At 56.3% G+C, this 26,525-nt stretch overlaps 1 protein-coding gene across 6 annotated transcripts in view; it reads left to right on the top strand.

Moving 5' to 3' along the window:
- The window catches only part of RNF213 (ring finger protein 213), a 104,381-nt gene that overhangs the window by 71,875 nt on the left and 5,981 nt on the right, over nucleotides 1-26,525 (top strand). For all 6 annotated transcript variants that reach the window (XM_049635538.1, XM_049635539.1, XM_049635537.1 and 3 more), the window contains 25 exons: nucleotides 737-891; nucleotides 2,881-3,099; nucleotides 3,505-3,686; nucleotides 4,233-4,353; nucleotides 8,118-8,218; nucleotides 8,310-8,492; nucleotides 9,481-9,650; nucleotides 9,756-9,855; nucleotides 11,208-11,319; nucleotides 12,394-12,604; nucleotides 12,841-13,031; nucleotides 13,720-13,842; nucleotides 14,600-14,710; nucleotides 15,261-15,503; nucleotides 15,789-15,870; nucleotides 17,414-17,448; nucleotides 18,545-18,639; nucleotides 20,188-20,347; nucleotides 21,505-21,685; nucleotides 22,396-22,487; nucleotides 23,096-23,353; nucleotides 24,656-24,788; nucleotides 25,097-25,180; nucleotides 25,509-25,689; nucleotides 25,887-26,088. In XM_049635538.1, the coding sequence (XP_049491495.1) occupies nucleotides 737-891; nucleotides 2,881-3,099; nucleotides 3,505-3,686; nucleotides 4,233-4,353; nucleotides 8,118-8,218; nucleotides 8,310-8,492; nucleotides 9,481-9,650; nucleotides 9,756-9,855; nucleotides 11,208-11,319; nucleotides 12,394-12,604; nucleotides 12,841-13,031; nucleotides 13,720-13,842; nucleotides 14,600-14,710; nucleotides 15,261-15,503; nucleotides 15,789-15,870; nucleotides 17,414-17,448; nucleotides 18,545-18,639; nucleotides 20,188-20,347; nucleotides 21,505-21,685; nucleotides 22,396-22,487; nucleotides 23,096-23,353; nucleotides 24,656-24,788; nucleotides 25,097-25,180; nucleotides 25,509-25,689; nucleotides 25,887-26,088 (3,725 nt within the window). The remainder of the gene's footprint in view (nucleotides 1-736; nucleotides 892-2,880; nucleotides 3,100-3,504; nucleotides 3,687-4,232; nucleotides 4,354-8,117; nucleotides 8,219-8,309; nucleotides 8,493-9,480; nucleotides 9,651-9,755; nucleotides 9,856-11,207; nucleotides 11,320-12,393; nucleotides 12,605-12,840; nucleotides 13,032-13,719; nucleotides 13,843-14,599; nucleotides 14,711-15,260; nucleotides 15,504-15,788; nucleotides 15,871-17,413; nucleotides 17,449-18,544; nucleotides 18,640-20,187; nucleotides 20,348-21,504; nucleotides 21,686-22,395; nucleotides 22,488-23,095; nucleotides 23,354-24,655; nucleotides 24,789-25,096; nucleotides 25,181-25,508; nucleotides 25,690-25,886; nucleotides 26,089-26,525) is intronic.

Below are 26,525 nucleotides of genomic sequence, written 5' to 3'. Positions count from 1 at the left end.
CCAGGTCATGATCTCGCGGTCCATGAGTTCGAGCCCCACGTCGGGCTCTGGGCTGACAGCTCAGAGCCTGGAGCCTGCTTCGGGTTCTGTGTCTCCCTCTTTCTCTGCCCCTCCCCTGCTTGCCCTCTGTCTCTCTCTCTAAAATACATAAACATGAAAAAAAAATTAGGTCCAGATACTTGAAGATGAACTTACTTCTCTAGGTAAGCATTTTGCAATGTTTTCAGAACAAACTGAAGCCGTCTCTGTCCTGAGGAAGGAGTATTTCCTTTTTCGAGGCTGTACCCATACTGCCCCTGCTTTCCTGTGATAGCGTGTGGCCTGCGGGCTGGCACTCGTCCCCTAGAGGCAGATCTTCCTGGTGTGAGCAGCGTGTGACCCCCCCCAGCCCCCGAAGAGCAGCCCCCTCATTGGTGACCCACTCAGACCCTGGGATTCCCGAAGCATGACATGATTTGCTAGAACATAAAACCTGTTCTGTCTGCGGTCGCCTTATCCCTTTGGGGCCAACTAGGCTGGTGGTGACTGAAACTGAGTATTCGTTTCCGTTATCCCACTGGAAAGGCGTCCGAAGTGTCTAGAAAAGGCCATTAAATCATGCGGCTTACTCCCGTTTGCCAAGAGCTGCCGTTCAGCAGAGCCTTATCCTTGCCCGGGGGACACTGGGGTTCTGACCGCAGGCCAGGAGACACGCCTCAGGCTCTCCCTCTGCGCCCTTCTTTGCTCTGCTCTGCAGGACTGTTGAAGAAGTTAGTGGAAATCTTTCAGCAGACCTCTCTGGGCAGGTTTCTCGCTCAGCTCAGCGCAGAACAGCAGGAAGAACTCTTTCTGTGCTACATAAAGGACTTCCTCCTCTTGACGATGAGAGTGTCCACGTGGGAAGAACTGAGGGTAAGTGCTCACTCTGGGGCAGGGGAGGGGGCCACTGGTGTCCGTGCGGCTGGGCCGCACTGTCCCTCCACCCTCAGCCCCCTGTCCGGGGCCCCCTGCATCACGGGCTTTCCGTTCACGCAAGGAAGACCTCCAGTGTCCCTGTAACACCTTTTTGTTTTTTATTTACTTTATTATTTTATTAACACCTTCTTTTCGGGGTGCCTGTGGGTCTCAGTTAAGCGTCCAACTTCGGCTCAGGTCATGATCTCGCCGTTCGTGGGTTCGAGCCCCGCGTCAGGCTCTGGGCTGATGGCTCGGAGCCTGGAGCCTGCTTTGGATCCTGTGTCTCCCTCTCTCTCTGCCCCTCCCCCACTCATGCTCTATCTATCTCTCTCTCAAAAATAATAAACATTAAAAAAAATAACACCTTCTTTTCAAATGTGGAGTCTCTCTTGAAGAAAATTAGGTAAATATTTAACTGGCCACTACAGGTAATAACTAACTGAAATTTCAGTGGAAATTAGGATACTTCTGATCACCTACTGGGTTCACACTTGAGGGTATGTAAAAAAGGAAAGTGACCCATTGAAGGACAACATACTTATCACCAGCGTGATTAAGGGCTAACAAAATATGCTTAGGAATCCCGGAGGGGCCTGGCAGGCTCTGTCGGGGGAGCATATGACTCTTGATCTCAGGGTCATGAGTTCAAACCCCATGTTGGGTGTAGAGATTACTTATAAAAATAAATAAAATATTCTTAGGAGTCAATAAGAAAGTTTCCTAATTTTAAAAACTAGATGAAAGTTATAAACCAAGTATTAACAAAATAATTATGCAGAGATCCACAAAACAGAAAAACTGGCCAGCCTCACTGATAAGTCAACAATACCTGATCGGTTTTTAGGTTTTAGGTTCTTGCCCATGTGGCGAGACTTTTTTTTTTTTTTTTTTAATGTTTATTTATTTTTGAGAGAGAGACAGACAGACAGACAGAGCATGAGCAGGGGAGGGGCAGAGAGAGATGGAGACAGAATCCGAAGCAGACTCCAGGCTCTGAGCCGTCAGCACAGAGCCCGACGCGGGGCTCGAACCCACAATCGTGAGATCATGACCTGAGCCAAAGTCGGATGCTTAACTGACTGAGCCACCCAGGTGCCTCTGAAGACATGTTTTCTTTTTTTTTTAATTTTTTTTAACATTTATTTATCTATCTCTGAGAGACAGAGCATGAATAGGAGAGGGGCAGAGAGAGAGGGAGACACAGGATCTGAAGCAGGCTCCAGGCCACGAGCTGTCAGCACAGAGCCCAATGTGGGGCTTGAACTCACGAGCCTCGAGATTATGACTTGAGCCGCAGTCGGATGCTTAACTGACTGAGCCACCCAGGCGCCCCAAGACTGGTTTTTAACTGGACCCAGAAGCGCCCCCGTTACAGATGGTGTTGTGAACCAGCATGTGCTTCTGGAAAAGTCCGAGGGGTTGTGTTGAGAGCCTTAGAAAATCTGAAGTGGTGTCTTTGTCCTGCGTGTGTTACCAGATGCGGACAAACATTTTATCCACAAGAATGTTCTTTCCAGCTTTGTTTCTTAAAATGGCAAAAAAAAAAAAAAAAAAAAAAAAGGAAACAATTTAATTGTCCATAATTAAAGGCCAGACAAATTAAGTGACAGCTGTTTGGTGACTGGTTGTTTTAATGGGCACACACGTTCACAGTGAGGGTCTCCCAACGTAATTAATGACAGAGAAATGTTCACAATGTGATGTTAAGTGGGGAAAAGAATCAGACATACACCATGGTCATGATCTGGGGACAAAACGGGGACAGGGTATAGATAAGAAAATGCCTAGACAGGGTGACACCAAGACGTACCCAGGGACCATCACGGTGTGTGTGGTTTTTAAGTTTCCCTCGTGTCATTTTTGAGCGGTCGGGATTTTCCACCATCAAAACATAGCTTTTGTTTTGCTTTCCAGTTTACGCTAAAAGCTTGCTTCTCGTCCCAGATTTTGCAGGTGGCGCTGTGGTCCTGCATCTGTCAGCTGCAAGCACAGAGGCCACAGGAAAGGGTCTCCTTACCGTGGGTGCACGTGGCTTATCAGCATTTCCGGAGCCGACTGCAGAACTTTTCCCGAATCGTGACCACCTGCCCCCAAGTCCTACAGATGTTACTCTACAACGTCATGGGAACCGTAAGGAATGACAGACTGGACGGACCCGAGCTGGTATGGCCTCTCCCGGGTTCGTTTGTGCTCACGGTCTGGGCTTGGCCTTCCTGGGGCAGGTGGGGGGCAGGTGGGGGGCAGGTGGGGCAGCTGGGTGGCAGGTGGGGGGTGCTTCCGTGTCCGCCCGGGACGGAGAGCCCCAGGAGCCGTGTTCTGCCTGGGAGACCTCTTCCCGGGGCCGTATGCCCGGCTAACACACAAATGTTAGGAACACATCTGACCAATGCTTCCTATATCCCGGGACAAGAGGGGAGTAGGCGACGAGCCTGGAACAGAAAAACACGGGCTCACAACCTGGACCTCTGGGCTTAGGATATTAGAGCAGCCACAGGGGGCGCTGCTTAGTCAGGGGTTTGTTCTCTGTCCACCCGCCCCCCGCGCCCCCCCCCCCCAACCTTCCGCCAGACTCTGGATGCATTTGCAGCGATGGCCTGCACGGAGATGCTGACAAGAGACATCCTGAAGCCCAGCCCCCAGGCTTGGCTGCAGATGGTGAAGAACCTGTCCATGCCGCTAGAGTTCCTGTGCTCGGACGGGTACCTGCAGACCTGCGGGGAGATGGCCAGAGATGTCATCAGGGAGGTCAGGTGAGGCCAGGAGCCCGGCCCCCACCGGCCCCTTCCCCACGGGCTCATGGGGTCCTCTTGCCACAGAAGAGGGTCCTCTCTTAATGTCCGCTGAGTCTCCTTCACCAGGCATCATGCCGACGCTGGAGACGAAACGGACGACGGCATTCCGGGACCCCCGCGGGGGGTGGGGGGCGTGGAAAGGGGAGCAGCAGAGCCTACGGTCCCCGCAGTCCCCGCAGAAGTGCTGGCAGAGGGGAGCAGCAGGAAGGGGCCCTGGGTGGGCGGCAGGGCCGCGGGGAGGGGACGAGCAGTCAGGGTAGGCGTCCCGTGGGGGCACGTCCCGTGCCGGCCTTCCAGGGTGAGGCGGGACTCCTGACCCCGAGTCTGCGGGAGGGCGTGGGGGACACGAAAGTGACTGGGGGCGGGAGCACGCCGCAAAGGGCTCCTCCTGGAATCTTCCGTCTGCCTTCACCACTTCCCTGTCTCGGATCCCTCCCTGCACCCTTGTCCTGGGGTCTCAGGCGCTATTGTCCCAGCCCAGTGACCGACCACCTGCTCTTACAGAACCCAGTGGAACCGCATTTTCCCCGTGGCCCTGTTCGTGGAGCACGTGCTCCTGGGGATCGAGAGCCAGATCCCCGAGCTGTGCGAGCTGGTGACCGAGTACGTCTTCCTACTGAACAAGGTGAGCTGGGGCTCGGCAGGCGCACTTTCCGGGGACGCGGGAGCTCCCGGCCTAACCTGCCGTCACCCGCGGGGTGAGCGTCCTTCCCGCTCTCTGCCCATCTTACCTGGGAGCGCAGCGGGCGCGCTTCCTCCGCGGCGGCCGTCAAGCCTGTGCGTTTGCCATCTCCGTGGCCACGCGCTTAGCGGAAGGTGATCTCTGCCTCCGTTACCCCGGGAGCTTTGCGCGAACGCACCTAATGGTGTCAGCTGTCCGGGCTTTGACGTGCAGGCCGCACGCTCCGAGGAGGGCGGGTATCGGTGGTGGAAACGAAACGCGAGCTGACGTGCCTCTCGTAGGACAGTGGGAGCCTCAGCAGTCGGGGCCGCGGGCCGCTCCCCGGGTCGGGGTGTCCCTGCTCCTGCGTGCTGTCCCTCTGTCGTCCTCACTATACAACCTCCACCGTGTGCTCTGAGAAGGCTGTTCCTGCTGTCGCCACGGGCCGTTTCGAGAGCACAGCCCAGAACGTGTCCACCCGCTTGAGGTCGCAGCTCGCCGTCCTGAGCGTAGTCACAGCCCCCCCTGGCCGCCAAGGAGGCGGAGAAGCCCCTGGTGGAGGACTCCTACAGCCCGGTGGAACCTGGAGGCCGTTTTCAGGGAGGGAAGAGTGGAGAACTCTAGAAAACGCTGGCCTCCGCCACCCTGGCGGCGGGACAGGCACGCATGACTCCCTTCTTCCCGCACAGAGGCCAGTCCCGCGGGGCCCCTAATGGCCAGGTGACCAGCTGGCTAAGACATGAGTCATCCGGCCCCTGCATGCCGGTGTGCACGCACTCAGGCGTCGTCAGGCCCGGCCTGTGGGCTGATGTTCCCCAGAAACGTCATGGGCTTCTGGCTGGCTTTCCAGTGAGATCCACGCGTGAGTGACCACGGCTAGAGGTCTTTGCTCATTCATTTTCACACCTGAAGGCTCTTGGGTCTGTGGCCTCAGGCGACGCTCGTCCCCTCCAAGGACAGCCTTGAGCCCACTCGCATTGCCTGGAAGGCTGGCTCCTGTGGTCTGCCTGGAAGAAAGTCTTAACCGGAAAGGCGAGGGGCCTCAACCCTTCTCTTCTAGTGAGGCCGCCCTAGAGTTGGCCTGTGCCAATGGTCAGCAAAGCTTCCCACAGGACTCTGGTAAAAGCTGCAAAAGGGTGGATATTCTGAGTTTTCTCAGTTCTGATAGAAAGGATGGGTGGGTGGGTGGATAGGTGTAGGTACATAGGTAGGTAGATATAGATAGATACGTAATAGATGGATAATAGACGAGACAGATGATAGGTAGATAGATACTAGGTAGAAAATAGATGATAGATAGATAGATAATAGATACAGGGAGGGAGGGAGTTCTCTTGCTCTGTGATCTGCCTTCCACGGTGTCACGGATGACAGTCTCACCGGATGTTTTGTTGACTTGCCAGTCTGTAACACTCTATCCTTACCATCCACCGTCCAACCACTAGACTGCTGCCATTTTTTTTTTTTTTTACTGTGGGAAGATACACATCACATAAAATTTGCCATTGTCACCATCTGTAGGCGTACAATCAGGTGGCACTGATTGAGTCACACCGTCGCACAACCATTCCCCACTCTCTGTCTCCAGAACTCTTCTGTCTCGCAAGACTGAAACTCTGCCCCCACTGAACACTAACTCCCGGTTCCCCGCCCCGGCCCTGGCGCCCACCATCCTCCTTTCTGTCTATGGTTTTGAGAACTCTAGGGACCTCACAGAAGGCGAACCCTACGGCATCTGTCCTTTGGGGACGGGCCGATGTCACTCTGCATGTCCTCAGGGCCCACCATGTTGTAGCAGGTGTCAGGACCGTCCTTTATAAGCTGAATAATATCCCATTGCGTGGATGGACATAGTTTGTTAATCCAGTCATCCACCGATGGACCCTTGGGCTGCCCCCACCTTCTGAAAATAGGTAGGAACACTGCCGTGAACACGGGTTTGCAAGTGTCTGAGTCGTGCTTTCAGCTCTTCCGGAGACGAACCTAGAAGTGGAAGAACCTAGAAGTGGAACCGCTGGGTCATATGGAGACTTTGTGTGTAACTTTTTGAGGAGCCGCCGAACTGTTTTCCACAGCGGCCTCACCATGCCTCTCCTGCCAGCGACCCACCGAGGTTCCAATTTCTCCATATCCTTGCCGACACTTGTTACGTTTTGTTTTGTTTATCATAGCCGTACTGATGGGTGTATCCCTTTGTGGTTTTGCTCTGCTGTTTCCCTAATGACCGATGACGGCCAGCATCTTCCTGGGTGCTTACGGCCCAGTTGTACGTCTTCTTGGGAGAAATGTCTCTCCCAAGTCCTTTGCTCCCTTTCGAATTAGCCTGTTGATTAACAAATCAAATTTAGCAGGGTGTTAAAAACCTATCCCATTTCTTTTTTTTTTTAATTTTTTTTTAATGTTTATTTATTTTTGAGACAGAGACAGAGTGTGAACAGGTGAGGGGCAGAGAGAGAGGGAGACACAGAATCTGAAACAGGCTCCAGGCTCTGAGCTGTCAGCACAGAGCCCGATGCAGGGCTCGTACCCACGAACCGTGAGATCATGACCTGAGCTGAAGTCGGACGCTTAACCGACTGAGCCACCCAGGCGCCCCAAAAACCTATCCCATTTCAAAGTAAGATTAATCCTGGGAATTCAAAGGTAGTTCAGAATCATAAAGATCTATAAATGGTATCAGTTACATATCGAATTAGAAGGTCAACTCTAAGTGATCATTTCAGAAGGGACAGGAAAAGCATTTGGTAAAATTTATGAAGTGGAAAAAAGATACTCGTGGCAAACTGAGAATACAAGGAGTTCCTTGTTATGCTGTTAACGCCCAAGGGTATACGTAACATAAAGATATCTATTGCAAGCCTCATGCCTAAGCCCAAAATTCCAGACGCACACCCACCGGACTCTTAGCTTGTATCATTGAAGATGCACATTTCCTAAAAACTAGCATCTCCACTTCTGAATACAAACCCTAGACACTTCCCGCTGGTACTCAGACACATGGAAGGATGTTGGGTACAACACGGTGGGGACGTTCCAGATGCCCAAGTAACCAGAAAGCAAGGAGCTGGCGTGTCTGCCGGGGGGTGCCATACAGCGGGTAACATGAACGATCAGGACTTAAAAACACTGAAAACAATAATGTGATCCTTATGCAGGCGTGCCAATGTCCTGCACGCGGGAATTTCGGGGGGGCCTCTGTGCGAGGGGAAGGAGAGCAACGCTATCAGAATGGCACCCAGGGACTTGAGGGGAAGGAGAGCACTCAGGGACTTACAGCCGTATCTGCCGCGTTTGGTTTCTTGAAAAAAATCACCTAAAGCAAATATTCCAAAAATGCTAAGATTTCTTAAAGCGTGGGGGTGGATCCTCGTGTGGTCATTACGTCATCATTTCAAGTTTGAAATCTCTCGTCATGGGAGAAGCGTAAGCCTTAGAAAGGACAAGAGAGGAAGGGGGGGAATCACGAGTTGCACATCTCATCCTCCCCCCCCCCCCCCCCCCCCGCCCCCAAAGCAGCATGATAACAGCTAGATACCTGCTAGAAACAGAAAGGCCTTACCCTGCAGGCAAACACCACAGCCCCGCCCCCAACTCCAGCCCAGTGGCTGGAGGTGCCCGATGTGCGCATGTGCGCACCGTGTCACCGCTGTTGGTGTCGTGTTGGCTGGCTGAGCTCTGTCCTTCTTCACTGCTCATTAGCATCCTTGTCACTGCCCCCCGTCCCTCAGTGTCTGCAGGAGAACTCTGACATCAAGACGTACCGGCCCTTCGTTGCCGTGATGGTCACTCTTCGTAAGTGTAAGGACCAGGTCTGCAAGACCCTCGCCAGGTGAGACCTTTGGTTCGCGATCCCTGCGGGAGACAGCCCTGCACGTGTGGCACCTGTAGCTTCAGAACCGGTCACCCTTCTTGGATCCTAGGGTTGAGATTCAGCCGTGCCCCGTCTGCCTGGGAGACGCACAGGACCCGGTGTGCCTGCCCTGTGACCACGTATTCTGCTTGGCCTGCGTCAAGGTCTGGGTCATCATAGGCCAGATGAGATGTCCTTTGTGTTTAACAGACTTGCCAGAAAGCTTCTCTCCAGCAGTGTCCCAAGAGCACAGGTAAGTCACCCTTTCTTTCTCTTGAGCTTCCTCTTTTTCTTTCTTTTTTGGCAAGTACAGTATTCAGAAATATAAACCGTATTAACCTTAGAAAACCTGACTTCAGAGGTGCCTGGGTGGCTCAGTTGGTTAAGCGTCCGACTTTGGCTCAGGTCATGATCTCCCGGTTTGTGGGTTTGAGCCCCCGTGTCGGGCTCTGGGCTGACAGCTCGGAGCCTGGAGCCTATTTCGGATTCTGTGTCTCCCCCTCTCTCTGCCCCTCCCTGCTCTCACCCTCCTTCCCTCTCTGTCTCTCTTTCTCTCAGAAATAAATAAACATTTTTAAAAAATAACTTAAAAAAAATAAAAGAAAAGCTGACTTCAGAGAACCATCCTAAGAGAGATGGCCAGTTGCATAGCTTCATAAGCACCTGGTGTCCCGAAATGATTCTCTCCCCGAGACACACGTGAGCATAGATTTGGGAGATGACCCGACTAGCGGAAATAAATCAGAAAGTCATAAATTAGATAAAGCCGTCACGAGACACCCGAGGAGCTTAGGTGGAAGAAGTTTGCCTCCCCACCGACCCGAGGCGCCAGCTGTGCCTGGCCACATGTCCTGCGGGCCAGTGGTTGGCATTGGCGAACGCTCGGTGGGCTCAGAGCCTTCAGCTCTGCCACTGGTGACTCAGCAGCCTTCCCTTCCCGCCCCCCTTCTGATAACCGCCCGAAGGCGGGGCACACAGCCAGTCCAGCGGGCGGGGTCTTTGCAGACTTTAGCAGAAAAGGGTATCACTGGCTGGTGCAAATGATCAAGGGGCCCCTAGAGAGCAGTTTGCACCCCGTCCGGCCGTTTGCACCCAGCTCTAAGTTTGCACCCAGCTCTAAGCGCCCGTAGCAAGGAGATACTTTTATCTCTTTACTGAAGAACACGAGGTGTCCAGCCTGGGCAGGGATCTGGGGCACGCTCTCCAAGCACTGACTGTGCCTCCCCACCGTGTTCCCCCAGGAATGCCATCAGGAAGCACGCCTGTATCCGGCAGATGTGTAACAGTTTCTTCATAGACCTGGTCTCCACCATATGCTTCAAGGATAATTCCCCACCAGAGAAGGAGGTGATAGATGTTCTGCTAAATTTACTCTTCGCGCAAAAGGAGCTCTTAAGAGGTACCTCCCAAAGTAAGTTGCTTTCTGCCCGTAGACCAAAATAAATCCTGGCTTCCTCCTCTGACTTTTTTGTGTCCGACGTGAATAATGAGCTACCCCCTCTCTCTCTGGTTGAAGGGCACCGTGAACACACAAAATCTCTCTCCCCCTTCGATGACGTTGTGGATAAGACCCCTGTCATCCGTTCGGTGGTGCTGAAACTGCTTTTGAAGTACAGGTAAGCACAGCCAGCCTGGAGTGAGCTTCTAGAAGCTGCTTTGGGGGAGCTTTTTCAGTGGGGCACCCCCTGGTTGTGTGTGTGACGTCTTCGGCTGTAGGCATTGAGTTCAGGGTAGCTATGAGGCACCTTGTTGGGGGAAAGAAGACGTGTTTTGGGCAGGGGAGCGTGTTTCACGTGCGAGAACGCATGAGCCCTACGGTTCTGAGCCTCCTCGCACAGCTATCTCGTTTGGGGATTTGGGGGGACGGACGGTAACTTAGAGCGGCCCCCCGCCCTCGTCGTCCTAGGCGTCACCTACATTTTGTGTCAGCAGTTACATCTGTCTGCTTCTGTGAAGGGACAGAGACGCCCACACAGTGCCAAAGGCCAGCGGTCGTGTCAAATTATGGTATTTCAGAAAATGCCGAGAAGGCTGACCTGTGTCCCAAGGCTTCTTTCAGAGGACACTTAGTGTCCCCGGCCTGTGCCCTGGCTTGACAAAGCATACTTCGAGGCGACGGCAAAGTCAAGATGCTACAAGAAAAGTTCCAACAGACGGGGTGCCCCGGGTGGCTCAGTCGGTAAAGTGTCCGACGTCAGCTCAGGCCGTGATCTCACGGTTCGTGGGTTCAAGGCTCGTGTCGGGCCCTGTGCTGACAGCTCAGAGCCTGGAGCCCACTTGACCCACTGAGCCGCCCGGACTCCCCTAAACGTTATTTATTTGTTTATTTATTTATTTATTTAACGTTTATTTATTTTTGAGACAGAGAGAGACAGAGCATGAACGGGGGAGGGGCAGAGAGAGGGAGACACAGAATCGGAAGCAGGCTCCAGGCTCTGAGCCGTCAGCCCAGAGCCCGACACGGGGCTCGAACTCGCGGACCGCGAGATCGTGACCTGAGCTGAAGTCGGACACTTAACCGACTGAGCCACTCAGGCGCCCCGACGTTATTTATTTTTAACACGTGTGGGGTGTATGTTTTAAACTAGTTGATAAGTATTTTCAATTTTTTTCAGTTTTAATTTGGACCGTCATCAACATCGATAGATGGAACCCACATCAACAAAGCCCTTGGGGTTCTGTGTAATTGTTAAGACCGTTAAAGAGTTCTGAAGCCAAGAAGGCTGAGAACAGCTGGTCTAAAGTACAGAATTATATTCCTCCAATATTGTGCTAAAATATTTTCAGTACAACCATGTTATAAAGTGTATGTACACACGTCTGTATTTATACAGGAGGAGAGAGATGGATAGGTAGGTAGGTAGACAGATAGATACTTTCTCTCTCTCCCCCTCTCTCTCTCATTTTTTTTTTTTTTTTTGCAACACGAGACCTGAGATCACCAGGTACCATATGTCTCTTTCCGTAGCTTCCAAGAAGTGAAAGATTACATCCAGGCTTACTTGTCCCTTTTGGAGGAGAAAGCGTTCTTGACTGAAGATAAAACTGAGCTGTACATCCTCTTTAGCACCTGCCTGGAGGTAAGCGAGCCGTCAGCACCCTGAGCTCCTTCTGCAAACTAGCTGGACCACGCGATCTGTTCAGTGGAAAAGTGTCTCTGAAAATTTACAGAATATCATTTTAGTGGGTGAAATTACCAGACGCTCTGCTCCACACACAGAAACACTGCTTCTGCCCCCAGCAGTCGTGTGTTCTGATGTGTCCGAGCCTGGGCGAGAGGAAAACACCACTCCTCCCAGGTTAACCGTGCTCATCTCCGCAGGTAGAGAGGCTGTGGCTGTGATTGCTTGTCGTATTTCTTCTCTCCGTACTTTCGCTATTTGCAAAAATGTTACGATGCACATGAGAAAATCAGATTATACGACGTTTTTTCTTCCTCAAAGGTTTTCTCTTCCCCTCCTTCTTGCCCCTAAAATAAAAAGGGTTGTTTGTTTTCCATGATTCAACCTTACGATATTTTTCATGTTTATTTATTTATTTACGATATTTTTCATGTTTATTTATTTATTTATTTTGAGCAAGAGAGAGAGAGAGAGAGAGACAGAGAGAGAGTGTGTGTGTGTGTGTGTGTGTGTGTGTGTACGTGTGTACGAGTTGGGGAGGGGCAGAGAGAGAATCCCAAGCAGGCTCCACGCTGCCAGCACAGAGTCCGACTCAGGGCTCAAACTCACAAACCGTGAGATCGTGATCTGAGCCGATATCAAGAGTCAGATGCTCAACTGACCAAGCCACCCAGGCTCCCCAAACTTACAATATTTCTGTCTTGTTCTCCGTGGTCACACTGTGGGAATTTTGGAAGGTTGGGGATGTGCATATTAAAAAGAACAACATCCTGGGACACCTGGGTGGCTCAGTCGGTTAGGCGTCCGACTGGCTCAGGTGGTGATCTCCGTTTGTGAATTCGAGCCCCGCGTCGAGCTCTGTGCTGACCGCTCGGAGCCTGGCACCTGCTTCGGATTCTGTGTCTCCCTCTCTCTCTCTGCCCCTCCCCCGCTCGCACTGTCTCTCTCTCTCTCTCTCTCTCTCTCTCTCTCTCTCAAAAATAAACATAAAAAGAAAGAACATCCTTTTTTTTCCCGTTCTCTGTTCCCTAGGATTCCATGTACGAGAAGGTTAGCACCCTCTCTAGCAGCGAGGGCCAGAAGTGCCTGAGAGAGGACGGGGTGTTCCTGGACACCTACTCAGCACGGCGCGGCCCCGAGCCTGCCGGCGAGGCCTCAGTAGACCACCTCCAGGAGATGGCCAGGATCCGCCTGTGTCTCAACAGGGCCTCTGACTTCCTCTCCGGGCTCCAGGAGGGCTCAGGCAGGTCTTCGTCCGCACCCCTCTCCACCCCAGGCCTAGAGAGCTCGTTCTGTGGGAATTCGGGAAGCAGAGTGATCCCGGTCTGCCCTGTGTCCCCTCCCTTCTGGATCGGTCAGCACACTGTGAGTTCCGGACGCCAGGGCCCGTGCTGTTCGCGCCTGGCTCCGGGTCCCGGACGAGTGAGCAGTGAGGACAGCGGGCCGCCGGGCCCTCACGCCTGTCTCTGTGCTCTGCAGAGGCGGCCGAGGACAAGCAGTGCTACCTTCGGCAGGTGGAACGCTTCTGCAGGCAGGTCGAGAACGACTGGTACCGGGTGTACCTGGTGCGGAAACTCGCCAGTGAGCGGGGGATCGAGTTCGTGCAGCGCCTCTCCCGGCCGGGCCACCCGGCGCGGTGGGTGTTTCCCCAGGCGGTCTTAGCGCAGCAGGTGAGTGGCGCGGCCTCCCGTCCTGGCCTCGCCCCCCCCCCCACCCCCGCCGGTCCAGCCCGGTCCCCGGTGCCTCCCTGCAGCCAACCTGCCCAGGCTCGTGGTGGCGTTTCGGCGGCCTGCCTTGGGGGACAGGTGGGCACATGCGCTTCTGGTTTGTCCCCTCCCTGCACAAAAAGCTTATTTGGGCCTCGCCTCTGATCCGGCGTGACGTGGGCAACGCAAAAGAACGAACGTGTGGCTTTTGCTCTTGCAAGTGAATAGTGACCAGCTTGCAGAAGTCCTTTCTCTCCCGCGCGGGCAGGGACGGGAGGCAGGAGAAAGAGGGTAAAAAAGCTGTAGCGGTTTTGGCTCCGGGGCCCGTTCCCGGGGTGACAGAAATGGCACTCGGCATGCTGGCTTTCCGTGTTACCTCCGCTGGGAGCCTGGCACGGGCATCCTTACGGCGCTGTTATCTGTGCTCCCAGCAGGGACAGAACACAGCGACACGGTCAGAGCTGACTCTTCCTCCCCAGTCCTGCACCCACTCCCCCCTCCACTGCGCGAGGAGGCGGCCTGTCCCAGCACAGCAGGGGACCGTCCTGCCTGGGGCCGGACCTCTAACCATCGCCTGGGTCCTCTACCTGTCAGGGCGGTTCTTTGCTGACCGTGTCCCCACCGTGATGAACCCGTGTCCCTGGCCTTGCAGGAGGATCACTCAAGCCAGATGGACCGGTACCTGGTGCACGGTGACAAATACAAGTCCCTTCGTGACGCGGTGGGCAAAGCCATCCTCGAGTGCAAGCCCCTGGCTGTTGCGGCTGCTGTGAAGGTAGGACGGCCCCTCCTCCCTGCTTCCCTCGGTACCAAATGGCGCCCCAGAGCCGAGTCATGTGTCCACGGCCCCCGCATGCCCGGCTGAAACAGGAGGATGGTAGTAACTGAGTTAGGGGACAGATTTGCTTGACCTTGCTGACCCGCCTGGTAGGGGCCATCAGCAGCCCCTATGTGACAGGGCACATGTTATTTCCTGTGAGACCCTGCTTGAACATCACTTCCTCTGAGGTCACCCTGATGGGAGGTGCGCGGGCAGAACTGGGGACGATGCTCCTACCTGTGCACGGTCGTGACTCCCGTCGGTGCTGACGTGGGCGGTCATTTCCTTAACGAGGCAGGGAGTTCATTCATAGAGTCACCTTCGAGCGGTTCTGGTCTTGCTTCCTCTTGGAGGCCCCGTGTACCCTGGGACTGTGCCGGGACGCGAGGAAGTAAATACACAGCCTCGCTCTGCTCGGTGGGGGCGGTTTCCAGGAATGGTGGGGTGCTCAGAAGGAGAACAACGGTGCTCTCTCTTAAGTGGGTGCCAAGCGGTCTGATGAACGCACTGAGCTGCATGGCGGAATGTCTATGAGCCGGGCGGCCTCAGAGTCCTTGGCCAGGGGCCGCCCTCGAGGTGCGGGGGGTGGCGGGCGTCCAGGTCTCGGGAAAGGCTGTCCCGCCTCCCCCTGGTTTAAGGCCAGAGTCAGCAGGACTCTGGCCCTCAGTCTGACGTGTGTAACCGAGCCTCACCGGCGTCCTCGCCTCTTCAGGTCTCCAGGAACCCCGGCCCTCAGCAGGCGGCCCACTTACTGTTAGCGCTTTTCAGAGAGGTCGCCACTTTGTACAGACTCCCTGATGCAAACCTCCATCCTAAGCCAGAGGTGAGTGTCCACACTCGGGACGGTGCTCACAGCCTCAAAGCCCAGAGGGACTTTTCTTGAATAGAAGTAAAAACCACAAGGGCGCCCGGGTGGCTCGGTTTGTTGAGCGTCCGACTTCGGCTCACGTCACGATCTCACAGCTCGCGAGTTCGAGCCCCGCGTCGGGCTCTGTGCCGCCAGCTCGGAGCCTGGAGCTGCTTCGGATTCTGTGCCTCCCTCTCTCTCTCTCTCTGCCCCTCCCCTGTTCACGCTCTGTCTCCTCTCAAAAATAAATAAATACTTAAAAAAAAAAAAAAAAGGAAGAAAAGTCAAGAATATAAGATACTGTTTACAAAGCAGAACATCAGAGTTAGCCCTGGGATGTGTGGTGCTGTGTCTGCAGATGGAAATTCTCTCATCTGGATAATCTCCCCTCAAACGGTGACAATCAACCGTATTTTCCTTCCTACTCGATATGTGTCTGGATCGAAGTGTGTGGCTAGCTTAAGGAGCCAGTGTTAGCCTTCACGTCATCGTCTTTGATATATTTTTCAACATGTTTTCTCGCCAGCAACGTGAGGCTCTCAACAGCTTCATCGAGGAGAGCGAGGTCCTTTCTCATCGGGATATCAAACTTTTCGCAACCTCCCTCGTGGCCGACACTCTGCCCTTGCTGAGCACGGGTGCCCGGGACAGCAGCCTCGAAGGCACGGTGGCAGAATTGGCCGTCCACGTGGCCATCCTCCTCCTGTGCGGACACAGCGAAGTCTTGGAACCCCTGAGGAATCTGGCCTTCTCCCCGGCCACTATGGCGGTAAGCCCGGGGGCTGGTTGTCACCACAGAGACCGAGGCCGTCCCTGGGCACCCGTAGAACCCGTGGTCGTCCTGCGGTCTCCTCTCTGCCTCTGTCTCACTTGACGCCTGAGCCCCCAGCGATGGCGAAGACCTTGCCCTGTGTCATCGCGCAGGGAGCCCTGTTCTGTTTTCCCCGGTGGAGAGCGTTGAAGCGGGCTGCAGAGGCCGCTTCCCAGCCCCAGGCGGTGGCAGCCGGCCGCGCGCCCACGTTCCTGAAGCTTCTCTGTTCTCTTGGCTTTTCAGAGCGCTTTTCTTCCAACGATGCCGGAAGACTTGCTGGCTCAGGCTCAGAACTGGAAGGGTCTGGAAGGCGTGCACTGGTACAGTAAGTGTCAGTCCCCGCGATGTGACCCGGGGCCCACGCGCTTTGTGCCCGAAGGTCCCAGACACCTGGCCGGTTCCGCCATCGGTGCTTTCGCGGAGCGCGGCGCCTGCTGGCCGCGGACGGGGCGCGTCAGCCCCTTCCTGAGCGCCCGGGGGAGGGCGCGCTGGGCACACTCTTCTCTCCCTGGGACATGAGCCACACCAGAGGCCCGGGCAAGGGTCAGCTCACGCCACGGCCCAGGTTCCGACCCAAAGAGAGTGCTTTTTTAAATGCAGAAGCGGGGGGCGCCTGGGTGGCTCAGTCGGTTAAGCATCCGACTTCGGCTCAGGTCATGATCTCACGGTTTGTGAGTTCGAGCCCCGCGTCGGGCTCTGTGCTGACAGCTCAGAGCCTGGAGCCTGCTTCGGATTCTGTGTCTCCCTCTCTCTTTGCCCCTCCCCTGCTCACACTCTGTCTCTCTCCCTCTCAAAAATAAATAAACATTAAAAAAAATTTAAAAAATAAATAAATAAATACAGAAGCGGGAGCCCAAACGATGGCACCTGTAATTCGTGTAAACTTTGCTGTTGCCTGAGTAAATCATCCTTTTAATTAATTAATTTATTTATTTATTTATGTTTGAGAGAGAGAGTGAGCTGGGGAGGAGCAGAGAGAGAGGGAGAGAGAGAATCTTTTTTTTGTTTTTGTTTTTTTTTAACATTTATTTATTGAGAGACAGAGAAACACAGACTGTGAGTAGGGGAGGGGTAGACAGAGGGGGAGACACAGAATCCGAAGCAGGCTCCAGGCTCTGAGCTGTGAGCGCAGAGCCCGATGCGGGGCTCGAGCCCACAAACCGCGAGATCATGACCTGAGCCAACACCAAGAGTACGTCAAGAGTCGGACGCTTAACTGACTGAGCCACCCAAGCACCCTGAGAGAGAGAGAGAGAGAGAGAGAGAGAGAGAGAGAGAGAGAATTGTAAGCAGGCCCCATGCTTAGCACGGAGCCCAGCGTGGGGCTCAATCCCACAACCCTGGGATCCCGACCTGAGCTAAAATCAACAGTCGGACACTCAACCCCTACCGAGCCACCCAGCCGCCCCTATTTATTATTCTAAACAGACACAGCCAGGACTTGCCCAGCCCCCCCTCCTTTTTTTTTCAGTTTATTTTTTTATTTTTTTATTTTTTCGTAATCTCCCAACGTGGGGCTCGCACCCACGATCCTGAGATCAAGAGTCCCACACTCTTCCCACTGAGCCAGCCAGGCATCCCCTGAGCAAAGAATCCTTTTGAACTGGGTTTAAAAAGTTGTTACGAAACACGCTCCTCAGAAACAAAAAAGTTGAAAGAGAAAGGAAGGGTGGCTCCCGGGGTAGCCCGTGGCACGAGCCCGTGAAGGGAGCTTCTCTGCGTGTCCGATCAGGCCCACGCGTGTTTTCACTGACGTGCTCCGCGTCCTGCTGTGGCTGCGCCGGAGAGGAGAGTGTTGGCCTCCTCTCTTAACCTCGGGTCATGGGGTGGAAACTCAGCAGCCAACGTGTGTCCTGTTCTTTCAACAGTGTGTCCCAACGGTCACCCCTGCTCTGTGGGAGAGGTGAGTCGTGGTGTCCAGGGAGGGGGGCGGGGCCCAAAAGGTCTGTTCCCGCAGATCTGAGGCTGGAGAGGCGGGCGTGGAGGAAAAGGTTGATGAGGGTCTTGACCTCTAGGAGAGCGCAGACCCTTTTGAAGGCCGTTGAAGGCGACCAAGGGCGCCGCGGGTCTCCACACGTAACCCTCTACTGGGGGGCTGTGCTGGGCCCTGTGGGATGTGCTCGGGTGCGGAGCAGTGTTCCTGGCTTCGAGTCACCAGATGCCAGCAGCACCCGTGTCCCCAGCGTGACAACCAAAAGTGTCTCCAGACGTTGCCAAAGTCCCTGTGGGAGGCAAGACTGCCGCTGGCCGTCCTTCCCGGCCACTGCCACACGGGATGCGTGACACGTGTCCTTCTGTAACGGCAAGGTGTTGGCTGGTCCGTAGTCTGGATTACTAGCCCAGGGAGGAGATGTGGTCTAGATACCGAGGGACAGGAAGAAGACCCCCGGAATTATAAGCCCCGGGGGAGAGGGCTGCGTGCGCCCCGTCTCTGCGTCCCGCGGCACCTGGCCGGGGCTCTGCTCGCTCAGCAGCAGGCTGTTGAATTGAACAAGTAAACGAGAGACCTAGAAGAGAAAACGCGTCCTTCCCGGGACCGCTCTCGGCTCCGACGCTCCGCGCTCTGGGGCTTGAGGCTGGTCTGGCTGCGATTCGCAGTATCCGGGAGCACACAATCTGGTTTGGAAAAAAATGAGGTTGTGGAAGGAGCGAACCATGTTTTTTTTTTTTTTTTTTTAAATAAAAAAAATCCCAACAGAGTTGGGGAACTGGGTTTGGAGGCCGCGGCCGTGTTCCCGGCGCGAGACGACAGGGCCCGGGCGTGGGCAGTCGGGGCAGCAGGGAGGAGCCGTGAGCGCGTATCAGTCTGTCCTGCTCAAAGCCCCTGTGTCCTGGCGCCCACCACGTTTGCACGGAGCACGCGCCCCGGGCCCCACGGCTCCGGCAGCCCCCCGCACGTGCGTGCCGTCCAGCGCGGTCCTCGGCCTCCCGCGTGGGCGTGTGCGCCTGCAGCGACAGTCGTCCACAACTGAGCGTGGCCCCGTCTGTGTGTGTCCTAGTGTGGCCGGCCGATGGAACAGAGCCGCTGTGTGGACTGCGGGGCTGTAATTGGCGGGATTAACCACAGACCTGAGGATGGGTTTCTTGCTGTCACGTAAGTGAGACGGGCATTTCGTTTCAAAGCGATCCGACTACGGGTTCTGGAGCCTGATTCTATTCCAGCGGGTAACTTAATACTGAATACAGTATTAATAACTTGTGCATTTGGGCCTGTCGGATCTCAATGCCAAGGTCCCTGTGGTCATGGAACAGTGCGGTGTCTGATCTGTCACTGGCTGACTGGCCTTTTTTTTTTTTTTTTTTTAATGTTTATTCTTAGAGAGAGAGCGGGGGAGGGGCAGAGAGAGGGAGACACAGAATCCAAAACAGGCTCCAGGCTCCGAGCCGTCAGCACAGAACCTGACATGGGGCTCGAACCCACAAACCGCGAGATCATGACCTGAGCCGAAGTCGGACGCTCAATCGACTGAGCCCCCCAGGCGCCCCTTAAGTTTCTGGGTTTTTTTATAGGAATTTTGGTTTTTCAAAGATTTTATTTATTTTATCTTTTGAAAAGTGTATTTATTTATTTTGAGGGAGACAGAGACAGCATGAGAGGGGGAGGAGCAGAGAGAGAATCCCAAGCAGGCTCTGAGCTGCCAGCACAGAGTCCAATGTGGGGCTCGGACATACGAACCGTGAGATCGTGACCTGAGCCGAAGTCGGACGCTCAACTGACTGAGCCCCCCAGGCGCCCCTGACTGGCCTCTTCTCTGTAAATAAGGCCACACATGGATACATACTTGCATTAACACCTGTCATTCGGATGTCTTCTGTTCGGGCCTGGGGCGTGGCCCCCGTACAGATATGCTTGCCATACGCAAGTGACCTGGTTCAGAGCGACAGTTAAATCTGCGAAGCCACAAAGTGGGCATTTTTCTATCTGAGCCCACGCCGTCTCACTTGGAGCCTCTCAGCTGCCACCACTATTTGTGGGACGTGAAGGAGACAGAGTCCGTCTTATCAAACAGTCCTAGGCTGGTGTCCTGATCCCAGCCTTCTCTCAAGAGGAGTGTGGCTCTCCGTGCTCCCCCAGAGGGCAGCTGGGGGCCCTCCGTGGCCATTTTCGCTAGTCTGCTGCCATTAGAGTTTAAAATATCCTAGCCTGTTATCGCCACAAACCGTCGGAACGTCCCAGAATCTCCAGTATTTTTGCAGCTGTCTGTCCTGCTGTGCCTCCCACCTGGGTGCGACACGAAACTCTTGGCCGGGCCTTCCATCCCATTTCTGATTTGGGGAAGATGAGATCGGGGTGCACATGCCCCCGATGTCCACGTCACCTGTCCCTAGCCTACCTACCCCCCCTTCAGGGGAAGGAGCAGGTGCGGACCCCTGTCTGGACGCGCGGCTCGGGGGCAGCACAGGCGGCCGCTCGGGTCGGCTGCCTCGCGCTGAGAATGCCTCGGGCTGCCGGTCAGACGGGAAGGTGAGGCTTGGAAGGGGGACGCCCCGAGGCGAGTGGTCCCGGCGACGAGTACCATGGCACCATTCTCTTCCAAATGCGAACCTCGTCCGCACGGCCCGAGAGTCCGAGGTGTGCCCCTGGGGCCGAGGAGAGATGACCGGCTTCAGTCTCTACCCTGTCTTCTCTCGTCCTCTCCAGAAACCACGCAGACAGAACGCAGACTGGCCACGTGCTGGGAGTCGCGCTGGGCAGACGCGAGACGGTGGCGTCCGACCGACAGCTGGCCCCCGCGGTCTTCCTGCTCCTACGACTGCTCACCCACCTGGCCATGCTCCTGGGGGCGGCCCAGAGTCCCGAGGTACAGCCCGCAAGCCTCACGTTCGGTCGCGAATTTGCAACGACCCGCGAGTCGTTTTGTCCAAAAAGTGCTGGCCACCTCCTGCGGGTCAGGAGTACGTATTTGTTGCCAAATCCACAAAGTAGCGTAAGGTTCACACCTCCCTCGTTTCCCCGCTGGCGGGGGGCCCTACCCATCGGGTTCCGTAAAATCCATTTTCTTTGTTTTCAATTTTTTGAGTGTTTGTTTATTTTTGAGAGAGACAGAGCATGAGCGGGGGAGGGGCAGAGAGAGGGAGACACAGAATCCGAAACGGGCTCCGGGCTCCGAGCCGTCAGCACAGAGCCCAACGCGGGGCCCGAACCCACGAACCGCGAGATCACGACCCGAGCCGAAGCCGGACGCTCAACCCGCTGAGCCCCCCAGGCGCCCTGGCAAAATAAGTCTTATTATCAAAGTTTTAAACAAACAGTCCGCGTCTCGGTGCACACTGGGAGAGGGGAGGCTACTCGACCGCGATGTTACCCGTGTCTTCGCTGGAGCTCGGGGGAAGAAAGCGCAGCGCGTCCCCTCGAAGTTAATGAACCATGATGGCCGACCGTTGGACCCGAACGTTATTTGTTTTGGGTTTGCGTGCAGTGTAGCTTTTAAATTTTTTTTTTTTTTAACGTTTTATTTATTTTTGAGACAGGGAGAGACAGAACATGAACGGAGGAGGGTCAGAGAGAGAGGGAGACACAGAATCCGAAGCAGGGTCCAGGCTCTGAGCTGTCAGCCCAGAGCCCGACGCGGGGCTCGAACTCACGGACCGCGAGATCATGACCTGAGCCGAAGTCGGCCGCTCAACCGACTGAGCCCCCCGGGCGCCCCAACGTGCAGTGTAGCTTTAATGAGCTAGGGATGAGGCTGTGGCCACGTGCTTGCACACGTGACCGTACAGACGTGTGCCCTAACGCGTGAGGGACACAGCGTGTTTTCAGCGAGCTAAGAGCAGGACCGCGTGGGCCCGAGGTCACGCTGACGATGTCACAGGGTCACTTTCGCCGCCCCGCCGCCTCTGTGTGCGCGGTGCTTCCGCCCCTCCCCAGCGCCCTCTTGACTCGGCACCGGCCGTCCTTCCTGGGGGCGTGTGCCAGGCCCGCCGGCCCCCCGCAGACAAGATCTCGTGTCCCTCGCAGGCTGTGATAAACATCATCAAGCCTCCGGTGAGGGACCCCAGAGGGTTTCTGCAGCAGCACGTCCGGCAGGACCTGGAGCAGTTGACGAGGACGCTGGGCAGGAGCGCCGACGAGGCCATCAACGCCGTGCACCTCGTCCTGCGCAGCCTCCTGGGAAGGCAGCGCCACCCCTCCGGCCAGAGTGAGCTCGAGGGGCGAGGGGCGTGGCTGGTCACTCCTCACGACGCCGGGGACGGATAAGGGAAGCGGGGAGGGGTGTGGGGACGAGCGGAGGGAAGGGCGGCTCTTGTCTTTGCATTTTCCCCACCGGGTCAGCACGTGTGCACAGAGGCGTCACATGTGTGCGCGCGTGCGGGGAGGCCGTGCGTCGTCCGGGACGGGCAGGGCGTCTGAGTCCCCACCGTCCAGAGACCAGTGTCTGCTCCTCTGTTGGGACTTGTCCTCTTTGGACCCCTGGCCTGTGTGGCCCCTTCTGCTTTTGCTATAAGGACACACAGTCCGGGGTTACCTGTCCGTGTTCCCGTGTCCACAGTTGGTCCCGTGGAAAAGGGGGCTACAGACCACTGTGGTCACTGAGCCAATGTTCCCACTTTAAAGACTGAAACCCGTGGAAAGGGAAGGTCTTCAAGGTGACGCAGCAGAATGGCTATTTCTGAGTGGCGGCGTTGAGAGTCACTTTATTTTCTTTCTGTTTCTATCTTCACCACGATCCTGGGCTTGCTGGGAGCAGCAGGGACCGTTTTGAAACACTCAGGTTAATTTAGCAAGAAGTGCCCTGCATCCCCCCTCGTCCCCCTGCTGGAAGGGAGCGTGACTTTGGTCTCGCCTTTAGTCAGTGTTTACGTAGCTGCTGTGGTTTCTTTTCCTTGGGTAACGTGTGTTTCCTTGTAGGAATTTTCAATTTCGATGCGAAGCTGTCGTCCAGAGAGTTCCGAAACAGCTGGGAGAAGGCCATGCAGACACTCATTCTCCCTGAGCTGGAGGTATGCGGCCTTAGCGGCCGGCTGGGAGCCCACGGGTGGGTGTCCTGGGAGCGTCCTAGGCACTTGGGCTGTGCGTCGTCCCTCGCGCAAGGGCTGTGGGGCCGCTGGCGGAACCCCAGGCACAGGTGTGGACCACTAGCCACTCTACCATTTTGCTGTCCTCGTGCCCTCCGTCCCGGGGGCCGGGCTGGCCGGTTGAGGAATTACTGTGAGTCCGGGAGGGGTAGGTGGCTTTCTGTCCGCTACTTTTAATGATGAGAACAGCAGGTAGGGAGACAGACTTGTGTGTAGATGCCCAGCAAAAATGCACGGGTAGTCATGGAGTCACTGTTCCTCTCAAATAAAAACAGTATTGGGAGTAGATACACCCAGAGGGAGATAAAAGCCCCCAAGTCAAAGGATGGGGATACAGTTCAGGTCTCTGGGTCTCTCATCTGGGGAGACATGAGCCCACAGGCAAGGAACCTGAAAATCGTCGTGAAAGAGAACTTGGTCGCTTGCTAAACCAGGGAGGGCGGACGCCCTGCCTTGCCCGCTGGTGGGGCCCCCGTGTCGCGGTCTGTGTGAGCGGCCTCACCTCCAGAACCCTGTGCTGCTCTCGCACCCAGCATCAGCATCTGGAGAAAGCCCTGCTGACGGTCACCACTCAGATCAGCCAGGATGAGCGGATCAGCTCCAACCCCGTGGCCAGAATCGTGTACGGTGACCCCGGGGCCTTCCTGCCTCACCTGCCCCAGAAGAGTGTGGTCCACTGCTCTAAGATGTGGGCCTGCAGGAGGAGGGTCACGGTTGAGTATCTGCAGCACGTCGTGGAGCAGAATTCTGGCCAAGACACAGTGCCCATCCTCCGGAAGTTCCTGCAGAAGGTAAGGCTGCCCCTGAGTGACCACCTGCCCGTGTCCCTGCGGACTCGAAGGCCTGGCTCTTACTCAGTCACACGGGGCATGTAACCGACTACCTCGGTGCTCTGCCTTTTTTTTTTTAATGTTTATAATATTTTTGAGCGAAGAGACAGAGCGTGAGCGGGGGAGGGGCAGAGAGAGAGGCAGACACAGAATCTCAAACAGGCTCCAGGCTCTGAGCGGTCAGCACAGAGCCCGACACGGGGCTCGAATGCACGAACCGCGAGATCATGACCTGGGCCGAAGTCGGGCGCCTAACTGACTGAGCCCCCCGGGTACCCCAGGGCTCTGCTTTCTTGCTGGACCACCTGTGGCAGGGACTCCAGGGAAGGGTAGGTTCTTCATGCACGTCAGGCCGTGAGGCAGTTTGAAGCATAAAGTCACAGAGGAAATACACCGGTCGGAGTTGGCAGGAATCAGGAATCCGTAAAGAACGTGAGAGCCAGGATGTCATCTCCCCGGGTCACTCAGCAAGAAGGAGCAGAACTCAGGTCATCCCGGGGGGTGCCCGTCCACCGTCCTGGCCCCGGTGCCGGGAGCGCTTGGCCATCAGTGAGGGTCTGTGGAAAGAAAAATCTTTTTTCGTTGGGAACACGTAACCAGAATGAAACCAACAGACAAAAAGAGTCTGCCGTGTCCCAGACTCGGCCTCAGAAGGAAGAAAGGTGTTGGGGGTGGGGGGAAGGGAGCAGTGAAGTGTCGCGTCGGGCCGAGACCGGAAACAGGCCCCATTTGAGCCTCGTGCCCCCTGAAACTTCGCCTTCTGTGGTAGCGTCTGTCTCCCCCTCCCCGCCGTGTACCAGCGTTGGCTGTCGGAACAAGTGCGACGACTGTCGGTCAGTGGGAGGGCAGGAGCCCAAGCAGGGAGGGTCTCCTGGGGCTCAGACGACACACGGGAGCGACGCCCAGCCTCTGCTCTTGGCAGATTCCTGCACAGCCAGCCCGTCGCCGGGGCCCAGGAGGCCGGTTTCTTTGCCGAGTGTTCGGCAGACACGTGTGACGTGTCAGCCCCGTGAAGGCAGGGACCGTGTCCCGCTGGCGTCTCCGTCCCTAGCGTGCAGGGTGTCCTGCTGGCAGGCGGTAGGCACTTGTGAAAGACGGAAACGGCCTTTTCCTGTTCCCGAGGAGCCCGGGGGGGCGTCACGTAAAATGGCGCCTCGACCGGCTCCGATGCAAACCCAGGTCCTGAGCCAGCCCCGGAGCCCGTGTCCCCAGGAACGTGGGACAGGTGAACTCACGTGCGGCCTGGCGGTCTTCCCTCGGCAGGAGGCAGAGCTGAGGCTGGTGAAATCGCTGCCTGAGATCTTGGCCCTGCAGAGGGATCTGGTGAAGCAGTTCCAGAACGTTTCAGAAGCTGACTACCAGTCCATCCGAGCTTTTATCAGCAGTCACCACGAAGGTACGTCTCCGCTCCAGGAGGAGGAGGTCAGCGCCAGCTGTGTTTGGGGGTTCACAGAGACCGCTGCAGCCAGCCTGGGGCTCGGGGCTTCTGTCCCCTCAGCCTTCAGTGCGAAGTAACGGGTGCCGTGAACCCCAGAAGCCCAAAAGAGGCTTGGCTGCGGCTGAAACTCGGCGTCCGCACTCCCACACGCTGCTGAGGCCGGAGACGCAAAGCCGGGCCCGTCCCAAAGAGCGCGCGACGATGTTGGTCGGACCCGACCGGGTAGGGGTTTTCACGGGGCCCTTAGAAGGTGTTTTGTCGGACAGATGGGCTGAAGCAGTTACTCCGCAAGAGAATCCGTATCTTTCTGTCGACGTGGAACAAGCTGAGGATGTCACTGCAGACCAGTGGTAGGTGCCACGCTCCCTGTCTACCGCCTGACCCTGGTCCGTGAGTCTCTGGGCACAGGTGTCGGGGGCAAGGGAACTAACATACCACGAAAAAAGTAACCCGTGGGTCATCTCGGATCTGTGGATGTGGACTCAGGAAGGAGCTGAGATCGTTTGAAACCGGTGGGCGCGTGAGGGCGGTGGGGACAGAGCGCGCAGAGCGTCCCCGGCTCCAGCTTGTCCCCACTTGGGAAGCGCCCGCGGGTTTGGGCGCCGGCCTGGAGGTGTGGGAGCGGCGGCGCAGAGGTGAGCGGAGGCCTCTCTGCTGAGGGCTCCCCATCCTCCCAAGGTGAAATCAAGCTGCCCGAAGAATACTGCGATGCCGACCTGGACGAGGACACCGACTTCGAGGTCATTCTGCCGCGTCGCCGGGGCCGGGGCCTCTGCTCCACTGCCTTAGTCAGCTATTTGATCAGGCTGCACAACGAAATGGTCTACGCGGTGGGAGAGTTCTCCGGAGAAAACAACGGGTGAGCGCACGGCCGGCCGCGGGAGCCGGGTCTGAGATGGGGGTCGCGGGGTCGCGGGGGCCGCGGAGGCGGGCACACTCCCCTGCCTCGGCTGGGTGCACGGGCCCGGGCAGTGCGCTCGCCCGCCGGGACGGAGGGCGGGAGCCGGGAGCCCGCTCCGGGTGGGTCCCCGAGCGCCACGTCTGTGTGTCCCTCAGCTACACGGTCGATGCCTCCGAGGTCACGGACCTGCACATCATCAGTTACGAAGTCGAGCGGGACCTCGTGCCCCTGATCCTCTCCAACTGCCAGTACAGGGTGGAGCAGGGCCAGGAGACCCTGCAGGAGTTCGACCTGGAGAAGATCCAGCGCCAGGTCACCAGCCGCTTCCTCCAGGGCAAACCCAGGCTCACGCTCAAGGTGCGGCTGCCCCCCCACCCCGCAGGACTTGCCGGGCCGGCACGTCTGTTTTGTGAAAGTTGGCCTTGGCCTTGCATCCCAGCTGTTTCTGAGCAAGACGGGCACAGGGATGACCGTCCAGCCGTGCGGTGCCCCCAGAGGCCAGAACCTGGGTCCCCTCCGTACCTCTGGGCCTCTTCAGGTTCCCGTGGACTTGCTGGATTTCTCTGTGTCGTTAACGGCATCGCCTCCGCCCCTGACAGCCCCTGGCGGCCACCCGCTCCTTCACGTTCCACACACAGCCTGTCACCCGACACCACGGCACCTGTGTAACTGCCACAGGCCCACTGCTGCCTGCCCTCTGAGTCTTAGGCCACATTCCCGAACCACATCTGGCCCACGTCGCTCCCTGGTGACGGCCCTGAGGCCGACTGGTGTCCCGGTGCGCGTGGGGTAAC

This window comes from Panthera uncia, chromosome E1 (assembly GCF_023721935.1).
Source record: "Panthera uncia isolate 11264 chromosome E1, Puncia_PCG_1.0, whole genome shotgun sequence".
NCBI classification, from domain to species: domain Eukaryota; kingdom Metazoa; phylum Chordata; class Mammalia; order Carnivora; family Felidae; genus Panthera; species Panthera uncia.
This window is presented reverse-complemented; position numbering and strand designations above follow the sequence as displayed.